The 18,413-nt window shown below is 33.6% G+C and overlaps 1 protein-coding gene across 1 annotated transcript; it reads left to right on the top strand.

The window, feature by feature from the left end:
* Positions 1-5,845: 5,845 nt before the first annotated feature.
* On the top strand, positions 5,846-10,299 carry LOC123544859 (uncharacterized). Its single transcript, XM_053541148.1, has 4 exons — positions 5,846-5,975; positions 7,339-7,599; positions 8,270-8,429; positions 9,334-10,299. The coding sequence occupies exons 1-4, from the start codon at positions 5,868-5,870 to the stop codon at positions 9,414-9,416; spliced, it is 612 nt and encodes a 203-aa protein (XP_053397123.1). The 5' UTR covers positions 5,846-5,867; the 3' UTR covers positions 9,417-10,299.
* Positions 10,300-18,413: the final 8,114 nt, after the last annotated feature.

Below are 18,413 nucleotides of genomic sequence, written 5' to 3'. Positions count from 1 at the left end.
AAAGTACAAAGCTTCTTTACTTTGCACTTTCTGTTATTTGAAAAAGTGTCGCCTCAGATATAAAATAAAAAAAAAAACTTACAAAAAGTTCAAATATCAAGCTAATATTTAGCTAATGCAAATACATATACGGTTCATACATATTAATTGTTGATTATCTACAAAAGGCATATAATATTATCGCTAAATATTTTGCTTTAAATGTTTCTCTTTATGGAAATGTCTAGTGTGCATGGAATTTGATATATGCAATGGATAAAAAAATGTATAAATGCTTAAATCATCATCTCACACAAAATGATATCATTTGAAACGGACAGATACATTAATTTTCACAAATATATTCATCTTTAGTTGACTGACTTGATTTAAGTTTTGTAGTGTACATTAAATCTGCCTGCTTTCGACACCTTTTACAGGTCTAAATTATTCTATTTATCGTTAACATGGGGAACAACCATTTTTCATTAAGTGTAAACTGTGGCTTTTGTTATATCCTTCGAGTCCTGTATGAAATGTATCTTTTATATTTGCTTGATAAAGCGAATATAATTCTAAAGATTTGTAAATTTTAACTAGAAGCTGTATTTACCATTATTATTATAATCATGATGATGTTAATAATAATAATAATGATAATTATTATTATCATCATCATCATCATCACCATCATTATTATAATTATTATCATTATACAAGTTTTATTTAGCGGCTTTTTTTCTAAAAGGCGTTTTACGTACGAAGGCATCCGCCTAGGGCGCCAAGGTACAGACACAGAACAGGGCGATCTGACCCAATTTTAGGCGGTGAGAAAAGCCACCGAGAACAGAGAAGGAGAGAGAGAGAGAGAGAGAGAGAGAGAGAGAGAGAGAGAGACATGCCTGTTCGGCTAACATATATCATTTTTTGCGAATAGATAGACTGGTTCTGTTACGTCCCCGCTGTATAGTACACAGGCACACCGGGAGCCGTCTTTTCCAGGAAGAACCAGAACTTGCTTTCACGTCAGGTGGAAGACATTCAAGAGCATTGCATTAATTTTCAGTGACTGGACCGAGATTCGAACCCCGGAGCTCTGGAATGGCTGTCTGGTGTGTTACGAGTGGGCCAAGAAAAGGATACTGAAAGCAATGATTTTACCTCCCTTTTCCTATCTTTATTGCCTAACCAAGATCAATGTGAAGTGAATGAATTCAGAAGCAACACGTAGTTTCAAATGTTGAAAGATCCGGATACGTATCAAATGCATATCAATGTAAAACTGAACATTACATTGAAACAAAAAGAAATATTCAGCTTTTTAAATACTTTCATATAAAACATACTTTTCTAACAAAGATATATTTCTATGTAATGTTTCATTTCCTCCTTAAATAAAACTCTAGCAGAATACATACATGTATATCAAAAGTGAATAAACTTGGCAGATAACCACTATGTATATAGCAATTACTCAGTTTGTAGTGTGTGCCTAAGCTTGTTGTGTTTGGGGATGACATTTTCAATTTTCATCATATTTCCCTACGTTTATGCTTGACCACTATTAAGATTCCGAGTAAATGAAATTTCATTTAAATGAATAACGATTTGTTTTAACGAATTAATATTTTGTTATAACCAATTGATATTGTGTTAAAACAAATTAAGACTTTGTTATAACAACTAAGATTTCACTGTAACGATTTATATTCGTTATTATGAAATATGATTTCCTTATGATGGTTTAAAATTTCGTTATAACGAATTAAAATTTCGTTATGTTAAAATAAGATTTCGTTATAATGAAATAATATTTCATTAATACAAGTTAACATTTCGTTATAATGAATTACGATTTCTTAATAGAGAAGTAAAAATTTGCACTGAGTATGTAAGTTAGCGGGTTCAGCTATGACATCCGTCTTAATATACAATTTACAATCCGTTGAGAGTTTTGGTATATTTGATATAGAAATAGCAAAATGTTATTTTACCTTTTCTTTAACAACTGTAGCGCGAACAGGTACAAACATGATTTTGTTGTAAAGTATTTAGGAGATGATAATAAAAATACGACATACAAATTATAAATAGATGTATCTCAGTAAAATAAAATTGTTCAAAACGGTTTAGAATTTACTTCAAATACATGTGCATGTATATGTTGGACTCATTTTAAAACAACATAGCAACCACAGAAATAATTTCGACATAGATACAGTTTTAAATATATTTTTTACTTTTACATAATCGTTACTTTAGACATGACCGCACAAAACCAATTACTCTGGAGAAAATTAACCCGGCTATTCTATGAATCATTTTAAGTTGCGTGACAGACAAAGGAAAAATATACAAGGAAGACCACATTCTAAATTATAGACTTGTCTGTAAAGATCTGATGTTCTATACGATAGGAGCTGAATAAACTGTATCAACCAGGAAGACTCAGTGAGCCTTTGCATTGGCTGTAAAGCCAGACAGGCTTTCGGTCACCTCATGTGGTCTCATTTTAAAAAATAGTACGTCGCTTTTGTCTAAAAATTCGCTTTTGTTTAAAAACTTGCATATGATCTTATCTTTACCAAAACAATGTTTTTTAGCAGTTAGATATTCAGGTTAGGGAATGGGTGTTACGATCACGCGCTTAGTAACTGATACTTGCTGACCTACTTTTAAAACTCCAGGTTTTCTGACTTCCTTTATCAAAAAAGTGTCCTTTTTGTAAAGGTCTTTTCAATCAAATTAAGATGGTGCTTGGTATTGGACTAACCGCTCGTCTACAAATGCTAATAGAAAAAATATTGAAACTTAAGAACATTCAAGATTAGTTGAGTTTGTCATTTAGAATTGATAAATGCAATGAATGCACGTAGTAACAACTTTATAATGGCTGTTTAGTGCACAGCAGACCATGTGTTATTTCTGCAAAGTCAAATAGTATGCGACGGTCTTTTGATGCGTGAAAGAAAGTAACACAAAGCGTCTACGGACTGATCTTCATGGTCTCTAGTTGATCCATGACAACGGTTCGGCTCACAAAAGTGTCATCGTTCAAACATTTTTGAAAGATGAAAAAGTGGTACAAATCACTCACCCCGCTTATTCACCAGATCTAAGTCCTTGTGACTTTTTCCTCTTTCCAAAGCTGAAAGAGATGTTGACTGCGTGCAATTATTTATTGAATAAAGTGGGAGTGGTAATTTTTAGATAGTTAGGACATACCAATGGGAGACTACTCTGCAGCGGTCACCTCTTGGATTTCTCGATGTGCATGGAAGTTAAGGGCGAATACTTTGAAGGGAGAAATTAAATTTGAAGTCTGCACACAGACAGTGTATCATAGCCGAGCACGATAGTCATTATTTTTAGAATGGCCCTCGTATTAAAAAGTAATTTGTTTTCCTTTAACTGGCAGATAGATCAACTTTCCGACTCAATTTACATATTTATGACTTCCATCCATATTGTTTTTGCCCTGTCCGTCCGTCCGTCGGTCCATCCTTCCGCCACACTTCATTTCCGATCAATAACTGGAGAACCATTTCACATAGAATCTTCAAACTCCATAGGGTGATAGTGAATGTAGTAAATGAACCCTATTGTTTTTAGGGTCACTCGATCAAAGGTCAAGGTCACAGGGACCAGAACAAGGAAAACCGTTTTCAATCAAGTACCTTAGAGCCACTTGATCCAGAATGTTGAAACTTCATAGGATGATTGGACATGCAGTGTCAATAACCCCTATTGATTTTGATATCACTCAATCAAGGGTCGAGGTCACAGGGGCCAGAAGATGGAAAACTGTTTCCGATCCATAACTTGAGAACCACTTGACCCACAACGTTGAAACTTTAAGGGATGATTGGACATGCCTTGTAGATGAAACCTATTGATTTTGGGGCCATTTTTTCAGAGGTCAAGGTCACAGGGGCAGAACATGGAAGACCGTTTGAATACTCTGAGAATAAAATTAGAGAATAAATCGAGTTTTCATTATGCACATTATAGTTACAGATGAAACACAATGATTTGATTTTATCCATTTATATTATATTCCAGTAACAGTGGTTCGCCTTTATGATAAATCAATTTACAGGTTTTTAATAACTACGGCATATGAAGGTAAGATCACTTTTACTTGTTTGACCTTTTTCATTATGATATTGGTACCAATAACAAATTATCATGTTTTCACTATAAAGTTATACACTCCTTGTTATAAATCACAACAAATGTGTACAAATACTACCTTTTTTAATTTACGGTTCAAATTTCGAATTTGCTAATTTGTAAAGTGAAGCGATTAAAAACCCCTGGGTAGTAACAGGTTGCGGACCTCAAATAAGTACGCCATTTTTATACCCTCAACTGACGACGTTTCTTCTTTCTTGCCATGGTACTGTCAGACTTTGTCAATAGCAATTTAGCAATGTCAGAAAAAAATGCGAACATTTGCGAATATGAATAAGTCTTGTTCATAAATTTTTGATCGTCACTAAAAGTATTGAGGTCGGCCTGTTTGAATTTAGGTATTTAGGGCAGTATGTTTTTCATTATGTAAGTGAGATTTTATCAGATTTGCACATTGTGCACTAATACAACAAAATATCTTGTTTTAGATGACTTCAGATTGTTTAAGAATGCTAAAAATAAGTTAAATATTTTTACAAAAGACCAGGAAAAGTCGTATCTTTTAAATCGAAGACGTTTGTTCTGTTTGTCTATCCAATGACAATCATCAGCAAAACCATAATTTTATGACCACTTCCTTGTAAAACAAAAGTGATAGCTCCAACTGTTGTAGCTTGGATTTATTTTTAAGACACATGCTCTCGTTGTTGTTTCCGCCCTTCCTACAGTTCATTTCATTTTTATAGGTATTGCAATAATGTTAGCAGATACAAGGTATATCGAATATAGGTAGACAATATGACTGTATGAAGTAAAGTGTCTTTAAGGTCCAAAATGTTTACTATGACAGTTAGAATTCCATACACCCTCACTGTGCTTGTAAAATATCAAAACGTTTGACATAATATGAAACTGTCTTTTTAGTAGGCTTGCATGTGTAATGTGTGTGTGCACATGCTTTGTTTTGATTCTAATCGATACAGTCTGACAAGATGGAATTACTTTAAGTAATGTTTTTTTGTCATACAGATATCACAGACACTAATATACTGAATCCGAGAAATGCTGCACATATATCTGACATTACACAATTAACATTATTGACGTTCTATACATCGAGCGTGACGTCACTATTTGCAGTCAATGCGTCAGCATTGAAAGCACTACCGTAGTATACACAATGGGTCTATCATATTGTATATTTTTCAAGAGAAGTATTGATTTATAACATGATTAAAGTACTTTTTTTGCATGAACGGCAGATATAGTGAACCCTGATAAAATACTGCTACCCTTCTCATAATTAAATTCTGTTCTGTTTTGTTCTATATTTCTCTGGTGTGTTTGATGTAATATTTATATTATAACACGAAACATTCTGACGATTCTTTAAAACATACGAAACCAAACATTTCAATCTTATCGTCACGTGTTCGATCCTTTGTAGCAGGTGAATGTTTCTTTGTTACAGTTTGACTAAAACTATAGTTTTAATGCATCTCCTCTGTGTCGAGTGGAGAAGTTGCCCATTACTTGAGGATAACAAGTAATTACTGGTCAGTAATGAGAAAAATGTGTATGTTCAAAAACAGGTATGAATAACATAATATATCATTACAACGGTATTACAAACTAAGAATAAAATGGATTTAGCCTCAAAAGCTTGACATGTCATACAAGACAAAAGAAAGAATCATTACTATGTACATTCATATCACGTGTTTGAAATTGACCAATGGTCCCTAACACTGTTGATGCAACTGCCAGTATATAAACAAGACATTCCCTCACTTCAAAGCACCTTACATCTGCAAGCGAAGAAGCTGTTTCTATCAACTGAAAAGGAACTTAACAGAAACATGGTAAGTGAAGTTTTATTTATAAATAATTAGCTGTTGATTTCATTACTGTTATATATTATATTTTATATATCTTATTATAAACTTTGTTATCGTTGTTTATAATACCTGTATATATACAAATACCTGCTCTAAGGAGAAACTTGTCAGCGTATAATTGAAAATGCGGCTAACGAATACAACAAATATATGAAATTTTACAAATATTATCAATTACTAGAACTGCGTCGCCAAAGACTCCAACATCTCTGACATACATCTGTAATCGCTTCATTCTAACTTTTAAAACTTTAAGAATTAATTAATATATTAGCACAAATTGACTTTATTTTCATCTGTATAGTAAGTAATCAGGAAGAAGAAAGGCTATTACTCTAACGTAAAAGAAACATGCTGTGAGATTTATGTGAAATATTTCGAAATTTTAAATTTATATTGCATTTCATTTCGTTGAAGTCAGGGGTGGATCTAAGTAGGGGCCCAAGCCGCGCCCTTAAATCACACCCCCCCACCCCCCTTTTCAAAATCATTTCTTATAGCTTATAATCTAATAATTAGATATCAGTCATTTTAACAATAATTTTTGGGCTGATTCGCACGTAAAAAATTGTAATAGTACTATTTATAAGCATTGAAGTGCTGGGAACGGAGACAGTTAAATTAAATAGCTATCAACCTCTCGTCATACCGCTTATCTCGAACATTTACAAAATTTAAAAGATGATATTGCATGAAATATTCATGCTCAAAGTGTGTCAAATATAAGTTAGAACGGAAATGTTCGGAGGTTATATGCCCCTGGGCACAAAGTCGTCCGGGATCCGTCCTTTGTAGTTGTAAACATAACATGAAATGAAGTAGTAAGAGTGTGCCTCAGTCAAAGGTTATAAGACTGAGTGAGGGACAAGTCTCGAATCTCCAGCTTCTGACTGTTTGATTCTGAGTTCGTTTTTTAAATTGACTAATGGAAGAGCAGCACTCAAGGAGTGACCTCAAAACATTTATGATCTTGCACGAAGGTAATGTTTGCTTATAGAAACACTACCAGAATCCAGAAACTAAGCATTAGACATGTTGTATTAAATGACAGACCTTGTTTAAATGTTTTAAGGTTTACATTGTGATACAGCTATTTATATATGCCCGATTTTTATGTTTACAACTTCAAGTCCACACTGAATAACTGTTAATAAAGCGTCTTTAAACTACTGGACATTTTGATAACACATATTCATGAAATGCTGGTTTTATATTCAAGTCAGAAATATACCTAGCGCTCAGTGACGCAGCTGTAGTGTCATAAACAATTAAATGTCATCTTTTTCATTCTAATACGACTAACTTAACTAGTGATGTTCTATTTCAGAGGGTGGCAATATTCATCTCGGTCATGTTACTTGTGTGTTGTCTGTCCACTGACGCTTGGTGGGGAAGACGTAGCCGACGTTCACGCAGGACGGTTAACGCAGGCGTGAGGGTAAACAATGGGCAACCAACGCTTGAAGGGAGTTGGACACATCACGGAGAGAACTGGGATGGCTCAGTGACAGGAAGTGTCGATCGCTCAGGAAATTGGCAAGTTGGAGCTAGTGCCACGTGGCATTTAAAAAAAAGGAGTGTTGAATTAGTAAGAAAGTGTAAAGATACTATACTTCAATTTTATTTTCGTGTACTTTCATTAGCCCATTAGCTTTACTTATGTATTTGTTAAATTGAAAATTAAGACATTGGCGATCATTCACAAGTTTTGAAGTATCAGTGCATATAATTTAATGAATGTTTTTACAACGCTTACTTATATGTTGATACTTTTGAAAAAATTGCTGTACGTTAGTATCATAGATATAAGATACCATTGAAGAATAGTCAGTAATCAACTGTCTATGTTATAAATAGAGGATATTACATGAGTGTCTTTCCATACTGAATTGATTAAATGAATTGAATAAAAATAATAAAATGCGAGGCTCTGTCGAGCATTTTATCAATTTTATTCAACGAGTTTAATAATTCAGTATGGAAAGACACAAATGTAAGGTTCTTTTTATCACATGTAAGCTTTTCATTTATCACATGTAAGCTTTTCAGGCTGAAACGTCAAAAGTTCTTATTTTTACCTCTAATAGATAAAGTAAATTCTTCCAACGTCTCCTATACTTAAAACGACGTCAACGTCAAAGCTTTATTACACTAGCATAGTGTATTATCATATTTATGTAATGGTTTTATTTCACCCTCACGACGTCAAACATTTGTTAAATAAGTTTTATTTTGTATATTCAATTTCTCTATTTCAGCATGGCAACCGTTACAATGTGACACTGCAAGTTGATCCGTGTAATTTCAAGTCATATGACGACGACAGGGACGGAAGAATAAGTAAAGAGGAATTCTACGCTGTATTCGGGGAAAACGAAAAGACTGATGCTCTATTCGATGACCTAGATTATCCAATAGGTTGTTTAAGCAAAATTTTTTTAATATAAATACTTAATTAATCTACCGTGGAATAGTCCTGTTTACAGGTGCTGCAAATCCGTATCCTCTATATTAGAGGTTGATTGCGATCACTTAAATTATTATCTCTGTGAATTGTACACTATTCACAAAGAAAGCTAGAACATGCTGATTTTTTAACAAACTGAATCTTTTAAACATCATGAACTCTCTTTTTAAATAGTATATAAATATACAAAATACAATGTAGTCTGATTTAAATTTTGTCATACGTTTGATGCACGCTGCAACAATATATAGTGAAATTTATTCAGTTGTTAACTTGCTATTCATTAGCTATATCTTGATATCTTTTATCTGAGGAAGCCATCCAGCTAGCTTACTGCAGGTCGGTGGTTCTACCCATGTACTTGCTCGTGATGAAATAATGCACAGAAACGCACATGTGGTCTTCCTTCACCATCAAAGCTGGAAAGTCGCCATATGACCTAAATTTGTGTCGGTGCGACGTTAAACCCAACAAAAATAAAATAAAAAAGATATCTTTTATTATTAATCTAGTCTACTTGTCAGTACCTTTGGTTAAATCTTACTTTATATTTTATATTTCTGCATGTTTACGCTAAACCATTTAGTGATATACCTAAAACAACTGTTAATGCAACAGGATAGCTTGCTGTTTTGATATACACCGTGCAAGACATATTTGCATGAGTTAAGGTTACAATTCAGCCATTAGTGACTAAACCATCTCATCGATGTTATAACTAAACTGATACTCCGTATTTATGATTAATTAAACATATATCTATAGTGATCAAGTCCTGTCGAGAAAAATATCTGCAGTAAGGTTCATTGGTCTTACTTAGCCATAATTAGTTATTATGTTTACTTTCTCATTCAGCTGATGGCGTTATAGAAATTGAAGAATTCTACGAACTGGCACCTGTGACAATTACTGAATGTGTGGACGTGGATGAGGAGTAGAAACATCTTCCAAATGTGCGGACAATTTGTGGTTTCTAAATGATGTATAATGAACATTTTTTACGATATAAAAACATGTAGATATACTCACATTATTTAATTAGCGTAAGGTATTTAGGTTTTGGTTTCTTAAACAAGAATTACATCTACAAAATATTAATTTGCATAGCGTTAGCGAAAGATCACAACCACAAATATAAAAATAGGTCCGCATAGTTTGTGCGTTTATGTTGATTTGTTCCTAACCAAACATTTGTATTTTTCTTTCTGTCTAATTTTTCAATGTTTTGAATCTATCCTATTATCATAAGACTTTTTTTTAACTCTTAGACATAGCATTTATTTCAGCCATCTTTACCATGTAGGTAATTCACTATCAACAAAAACGTTATCAAAACTACATTTCGTTATAAACTTTTTATAAAATATGCTAAGGCTTTTATGTGCAAATGCGATCTTATCAATTTGTCGTTATGAAATATGATACGTTTATTTATAGATTTATGAGTCTGTGCCTTCTTAAACAGTAAATATGGATAAAACTGAGGCAAAGACAGTTAAGAATAAAGGGAAAGTTACTGTATTCAAGTGAATCTGGGTATCTTTTCGAGAAAACTCAATTCAATTTTAAAACGCGCAAAACTTCTCCGTATGGCAATTACTGCATCTTGAATACATTTTTTTCTCTTTTTTTTCCCATTCGACTATTGTGATAAGTTGTTTCATTAGAATTAATTTAATATGTATAACAAAAAGGCGAGCTACTTCATATCCGCATCAAGTGCTCTTTAGAGACCATGTATATGCATTGTTCAAAGAAATCCACCATATTAGTACTTCTTAACTTTAACTAAAACAATTGTGTAATAAAATTCTAAAGAAATTTCTTTGTTTGAGATTATACCTGCGTTGAAAACCCGTTCCCTAATAAAGTTGGTCAGAGGTTTCTACTTACAACGGGCCATGTTTTACACCAACTGATGAAATATAGAATCTTTAACATTGTATGTCATATACGTCTCATCCCTAATCTAATACAGCTCATGGTTTTGAACAGATGCTTGTAGGCTGAACTTATCCGCATTTTGCGATAGTACCTAGCTTCGAATTGAATAATAACGCCCAAAAGGTGTGCGCAGTGCCACACGTGTTTTATGTAAGTGCTAACAGGCCAGAAATTGAAACATTTCAACGGTACAAGATGATATACGCATACGCGTACATACTTGTAAATTAAATGTAAGAGTGATTATATTGCGCAAAATATTGACGAAAATGTAACAGGCTCGATTTGATCGGACGGTGGCAGGGCAATACATACTTTCGTCCACGTTCTCTAGTCTATGGTTATGCAGAACCCAACTTTACATATATAAGTACCAAAATACAATTTAGGGACATCTGTAGATATGTTCATTCATCAAAGTTCTTGGTAAAACCATTTAGTATTTGACAAAAGAATGTATTTTCTTTCTTTTTTATGAAAAATTGTTTCCGAAAGCCAAAATCTTCAAAATCTTCCCTAACGCATCTATACATGTACATTCCACAGATCTGCCATTACCAGTACATCGATTCGTAGCAGAAGTAGGACAAAAAAGAAATGTTTACAAACTTTATCTAATTTTAAATTTCTGATATAGAAAATTGACAAATATTGGCAAAGCTCAATTGAACTGAAAAACTTCTTGTATGATTAAATGTGTTGCTCGAAAAGCCACACGTACCTACACGGTTAGAAATAAATAACTCACTTGCAATTGTTGACTTACAAATCTCTGAGTCGATGGGGAATTTAGCCTTGTAGTTTAAGGTGGCTAAAAGTGAATACTTTCATACTCTACGTAGAAGGAGCCTCTTTTGCCGAGTGGTTAAGGTTGATGACTTCTAACCACTTGTCCCTCATAGATGTGTGTTCAAGCCTCGCTTGGGCCGTTGAATGATCCATGTAAGGAATCCAACCAGCTGCCTTACGGAAGGTCGATGGTTCTACCCAGATGCCCGCCCGTGATGAAGCACGGATGCACATCTGAGAAATCAGGGAGGAACCTTTTTGTGAGAAAGGTGGATCAAGCAATAGTACAGCTAGGGCATCTGGGATCTTCCTCCAGCATCAAAGACTGGAAAGTCGCCATATGACCTATAATTGTGTCGGTGTGACACTAAACCCAACAACAACAACAGAAAAAACTTTACATAGAGAAAATTATTTTTGCGCGCTCTCAATAATGTTATATTGTTTGATACATATCTAACCTAGTAGACGAAACATGCAGCTATTTTCCTCTTGGTTTATATATATCATTTGCCATTTGGAAAATTAAATGGAAGTATGAAGCGAAAGAAAAAGGTCCAAATTTTGACAAAAGTGATAATAACTAGCTAAATAAATGACAATGATATTAATTAATGTTCAGTTTGTTAGTGATCCTGCACAGAAATGTCAGTGATACTGTCAGTTGGTGTCAGTTATACTGGGGGTTGGGACAGGCGAGGCATCAGCCAAGCCCCCGTATCTGTCATACTGACCTTACATATTTCAGCGGAGGATCACTAACAATTCCAATAATTGATTTGTTTTGTCGACAACTTCTGTTTATTCTTAGACGTGACCCTTCACAGACATAGGAGGAGGGGGCGGGGGTCATCATCTGATCACCTTTTATTCTCTGGGAGGTAGAACAAATAACCATTTGTTAATTGTTTAAGGTAGAATTGTTAATCATAGTAAGTATGGAACTGTTTAAAATCAATCATTACAAAGACAATGTGTTTATTTTCATCAATATAGCTGGATGCTGTAAAAATCCTACTTTGATTGCCAGTTAGATATGACCTATTTAATAGATAGAAAAGATAGACATCTCTATGCTTTAGGTATTAGCAGAGATGTAAAGTGTAAATAGAACTTTTTTTTCAAAATGATAAAGTCTATATGCTTATCGAAAGTATCTCTGATAATGTTATGTTTACAACAGTTCCAGTTTTAAAGTCTTACTGACGAATTTACGAGCTGTTCAAACGAGAATTCATTTCTTATCAAGCAATACAATCAAATAAATTATAGATGTTAAAATAATTTTACGAAAACCGACAAAATTGACACTATTTGTACAAAAACAATGTTATCATTCATGTAATAGTATAAAGAGTTGAAAAAAATTTTAAATTAAACAATATTTCACATTATTCTGGATGATGTTGAACTTTGACTAAATAGTGCCTATATTGTAAAACTACAAGTCGGATGTAATCCTTTAAGCGCTGCTGCAAAGTTGAACTAGTACAAACGACTGCCGTACACTCAATGTATCTGAAACACCGGTATCGCCTCCGCTACAAACGACTGCCGTACACTCAATGTATCTGAAACATCGGTATCACCTCCACTATAAACAACTGAAGAACACTCAATGTAACTGAAACAACGGTAACGCCTCCGCTACAAACGACTGCCGTGCACTTAGTGTATCTGAAACACTGGTTTCGCCTCCACTTCATATGACTTTTGTACACTGAATGTAACTGATACACCGGTATACGACTGCTGTACAATCAATGTAAATGAAACATCGGTATCGTCTGCGCTACATACGATTGTTGTAGGACGGATTACACCAAACCGGAAGTGACTTCTCAGTGTTACATGTGAAGTAGTCCAAAATGTAGTTCCATGCTATGGATGAAATCTGGTATAATGAGTGACATGAGGAGGTGACAGTTAAATTTTTGGCTTATGTTTATTGCTTATAGTATTGAGAATAGATCTAGACCATTTTCATTGTAAATTTCTTGGAATAAGTTTTATTCTTTGCGAAAAATGTCTACCTACGCGTAACTGCTAAACGGCTGTTTTCATGGGGGCATTTTTAGAGGGTGATGTTTCTCAGAACAGATTATTTTTCTTATATTCAACATAACATGTCAATATTTTTCTATTTTTGATAAGAAGACATGTTATACTAAATGACCATATATGGTTTTCATATCATTGAAATGCTCTGAAGTGCTGAAAATGAGGTCTGAATGTTTTGTTATTAATATGAAATAAATCAGGACTTGAATTGGTAGAGTGTAACCTATAAGTTGTGCAGGGGTAAAAATTTAAACTTGTTTAGATGTGGCTGTAAACAGGCTAGATTGGCCAGATTATGATAGAAGATGACAATTTCAGTGCAATTTAGCAGAGAAGAAGAAGAAAAACTAAAAATATTTCAAAATCACTGTTTTGGGTGTATTTTTTTCAAAAAATGCATATTTATTGACTAAATATTGGTATGTTTTAGGTGTCAGGGGTGAGTTTGGGTATATTTTACAGTAACAGTGTGTGATCTGAGTGCAGTTTATGGTAAAACTTGATCAAATATGGCAAAAATAAGCTCAAGCAAGGAAAAGTGGTCAAAAATGATGTCGCGACAGCTATTTTCCAGGAAATTTGGCGCGCTAGCATACGTTACTGAAAAAGCCATAAAACCTTGAAAATTGATTGTATCAAACTGAAACTGGTATTTTTTTCATGCATTTAGGTTACTGGTACAATTTAAGTGAAAATAACACATTTTGAGTATGAAAAATGTTTCTTTAAGGACGGATTACACCAAACCGGAAGTGACTACTCAGTGTTACATGTGAAGTAGTCCAAAATGTAGTTCCATGCTATGGATGAAATCTGGTATAATGAGTGACTTGAGGAGGTGACAGTTAAATTTTTGGCTTATGTTTATTGCTTATAGTATTGAGAATAGATCTAGACCATTTTCATTGTAAATTTCTTGGAATAAGTTTTATTCTTTGCGAAAAATGTCTACCTACGCGTAACTGCTAAACGGCTGTTTTCATGGGGGCATTTTTAGAGGGTGATGTTTCTCAGAACAGATTATTTTTCTTATATTCAACATAACATGTCAATATTTTTCTATTTTTGATAAGAAGACATGTTATACTAAATGACCATATATGAGCCGTGCCATGAGAAAACCAACATAGTGGGTTGCGACCAGCATGGATCCAGACCAGCCTGCGCATCCGCGCAGTCTGGTCAGGATCCATGCTGTTTGCTAGTAGTTTCTCTAATTCCATTAGCCTTTGAAAGCGAACAGCATGGATCCTGACCAGACTGCACGGATGCGCAGGCTGGTCTGGATCCATGCTGGTCGCAAAGCCACTATGTTGGTTTTCCCATGGCACGGCTCATATGGTTTTCATATCATTGAAATGCTCTGAAGTGCTGAAAATGAGGTCTGAATGTTTTGTTATTAATATGAAATAAATAAGGACTTGAATTGGTAGAGTGTAACCTGTACACTCAGTGTAACTGAAACACCGGTGTCGCGTGAATATCACACGCGTGGTAATATTACCACGCATGTGATAATTACGCGGCGGCGTGAGAATCGCACGGTTCCGGGTATAGCCGTGATAATCGCACGGGCGGTCTTAGCTTTAGATATATATACAGGTATGATACATAAAATTATTCAGGAATGATTTCTGCATCAATGGGTATAAAATAATTGTGTGTTCAGGCGCGTATCAATTCGGGGTTGTGCATCAAATCCACATACTTTAAAAAAAATGGGATTTTTTTTTCATAAATATAATTAAGTCTTTCTTTTTAGAATAGTTTCAATATTTTATCTGAATTGGACTGACATGAATATTAGGAATCCAGGGGCGGACAATGATGGGGAAAACACGTGCGTGCATACTAAAATATAATAATATTTTGGTAAAATGTTTATTTAAGGGAAACAATTATACTCTGTATAAGCGGACTATTTATGTGCGTGGAAACATAATTATAGCATTGCAAGCTCTTCTTTTTTGAAAGAAATAAAGAAATCTATCTATCTTCGAAATCAGTTATAAATATGTTTGTGTACTGCAATAAAACGAAATGTTTTATGATGAGCTAATAGGTCTTATAGAAACCAGGGGCGGATTATAATTGACGCCTTTTTGATAGAGAAATATGACGTACAGCGTATGTTAAAATCATACGGGTGTTGTTAGTTTTAGACATATATACAAAAACCACGTACAAGGTTATCAGGAATGATATTTAATATGCAGGAGCGTAGCAACTCGGTGTGTGCATCAAAGCAACATAGTTTTAAGAAAAAGGAAAGTGTTTTTTTTTTCCATAAACAAAATGTTTCAGACCTTTTAAGAATAGTGTTAACACGTGTCCGTACATTTATTTTTAAACCGAATATTATGAACTGATACAATCTTTGATAATCCAGGGGCGGCTAGTAACTGATACGAACATTAAAAAATCCAGGGGCGGCTAGTGAGGAGTATACTACGATAAATGTCTATGCAGGCGGCGTAATTGTAGGTATATATGATATACCTATATAATGCAAAAATGATTCAGAATGACTTCTGCATCTATTTTTAAAACTTTATTTTCTGATGCGTGGCTTGAGGCCATCGCAAGGGTGCACACTAAAATGTAATAACATTTTGATGAAAATATATTTATTTCTATTTAAAGAAAATAATTATTCTGTACTGAGCAATTATCTGCGTGGCAACACAGCATCCTGTGGAATTAATTTCGACGTGATTTTTCCGTGTAGTGCATTAAAATCAATGTTTGATGACGAGTTGATTCATTAAAATAAACAGGACAGGGCGGTTACATAGCATTTTTGCGGTTCGGCGTGTGGCCGTTAAAATCGAACGGACGTTGTTAGTCTAAGCTGGAACAACTGATACATATTAGACCTTCCTGGTTTAAGACATATATAAAATACGAGTACGATGTATTAATTTTTTCAAGAATAATTCCAGCATTTAATGGCGTATTTTTTTCTTTTAATCTTCAGGTGCACCAAAGCAACATATTTTAAAAAAATGGAAAATTAATAAAGTATTTCATATTAAAATTTGTCTTAAAAGGTTCCAATATATTGTGATAAATACTCGGCGGCGTGAGAATCACACGGTTTCGGGTATAGCCGTGATAATCGCACGGTCGGTTTTAGTTGTACACATATTTTCCAAAATGATACATAAAATTGTTCAGGAATGATTTCTGAATCAACGGGTATAAAATATTGGCTATTCAGGCGCGTATCAATTCGGAGGTGAGCATCAAAGCCACATACCTTGAAAAAAAAGTTTTTTTTTCATGAAAATATGTGCCTTTCTTTTTAAAATAGTTTCAGTTATTCAATATATTGCATCTAAATTGGACTGAAATGCATAACCACGAGCTGATAAACTATTAAAAAAATCCAGGGCCTGGGCGGGTACTAGGCATTTTTTGCGGTATTTATTTATTAATTTAATATTCTGGTGCGTAGCAACTCTAAAGTGAGCATCAAAGCAACATATTTTGAAAAAAAAATGGGAAAAGTAAAAAAGTATTTCATATTAAAAGTTGTCTTAAGGTTAGCTATAGTATAACTTACAAATACTTTTATAAAGAACCATTCACCATGTTCATATAGATCTGTAAGAATGTCCATCCTTACCTAAATCATTGAACTGTGGTGATAGCCTCTCCAGCTGCAAATATTGGTTAATCTTTCCCCATTAAATTAAAGATGGTCATCATGATCAACCATTGGCTTTCAAGTACCAATCTGAAATATACATTTATATGTGTTGATAATATAGGTTTGTTACAGTGGAGTGATCAGCTATGAGGAAATATCTGAAATGCAGACAACAATTTTATTTTATGAAAAAAAAATCACCACTTGGAACATACTATTTTCTAATTAATATTAATTCAACTCAATATAAATAAATGGGAAAGTATCAATGGTCATTTTCTTAGTTATATAAAGTTTCACCGTAGATAACATAATGTATAATGATGAAAGATTTTTTTTAGTTAGCATTAATTTTGTAGTAACTTATATATACATTCAAACTCCTGAGTAAAATGATCTGGATCACATGCTTTATTTGATAAAAATGTATCAGTAATAACATGAGAGCCCTTCTGAAAAAAATTTTAATGAAGCTATAATATAAGTGACCCCTCCCCCCCCCCACCCCTCAAATACCAGACTTTTTAATCCCCAATATACAAGATCCTTTCTGGTCCAGTCAGATTAGGGTCCATAAAACCCCTGTAGACTTGATATTGCCAGAGAATCATAAATTTTATTGCCTACAGATAAATTGGTTATTTTCTGTGTTATGCATTGCTGTTTTTTTTCTTTTTTCTTTTCAGAATGTACACAAAATTATTTTAACTGATAATATACTAATACTGATTGCTCAGTCATGTTGAGTAATGTCCTGGCCAGTTAAATTACAACTCTTATAGCAAAGCAGTTCTCACTCCTTAACAATAAAATAATTATTTAAAAGAAATTACAAGTTTGTTTATTCAATGATTATGATCTTTTTATCAAAAGTAACAAAATAAAACCTGCAAAAAATTGTAATTGCTGAATTTTATTAGAAATTAAAGAAGCCGTCAGTTGCATTTTTAATAGATAAAAAGGGGATATGGACAGAAGGATTTTATATATTAAAAATGCATAATTCCCCTAGTGCTGTCTAAATAACGTTTCTTTTATGTATAATAAAATCCAGGAATAAAGATATATCATTGTTCAAAATACACATAATTTATTATTTCTAAAAGCTAAGTGCCTGAATGCATTTTTTACATTTTTGATAAAAAAAAAAACAGCAATGATGAGATGTAAATCAAAAATATGATAAAAACACTGTTTTATCTTATCACTTTGTGTATTAAATTTAGCCCTAATTCAATCAAGCTTTCCAAACTGGTTATAAAGGTGAGAACTGATTTGCTACAAAGGTGAGAAATATCACCTGCAATTCATTTACTGCACAGTAGCTATACAGTAGCTTATTATGATAAACAAAAGCAAGTCTATCAATGGTCCAGACTTGTTTATTGGCCCTTACCTCCAATACCAGACCTTATCATCCCCATAGGCCACATACCAGGCACACCAGAATCAGTGTCTTTAATTATTATTTACTGTAACAGTAAAACAG

This window comes from Mercenaria mercenaria, chromosome 1 (genome assembly GCF_021730395.1).
Source record: "Mercenaria mercenaria strain notata chromosome 1, MADL_Memer_1, whole genome shotgun sequence".
Lineage (NCBI taxonomy): Eukaryota > Metazoa > Mollusca > Bivalvia > Venerida > Veneridae > Mercenaria > Mercenaria mercenaria.
This window is presented reverse-complemented; position numbering and strand designations above follow the sequence as displayed.

Excerpts from the sequence above, each read along its gene's own strand:
- LOC123544859 (XM_053541148.1), top strand. The coding sequence starts at position 5,868 with ATGCAACTGCCAGTATATAAACAAGACATTCCCTCACTTCAAAGCACC. Across the intron at positions 7,600-8,269 it reads AAAAAAGGAGTGTTGAATTA|CATGGCAACCGTTACAATGT; the intron begins GTAAGAAAGTGT and ends TCTCTATTTCAG. Across the intron at positions 8,430-9,333 it reads TGACCTAGATTATCCAATAG|CTGATGGCGTTATAGAAATT; the intron begins GTTGTTTAAGCA and ends TTTCTCATTCAG.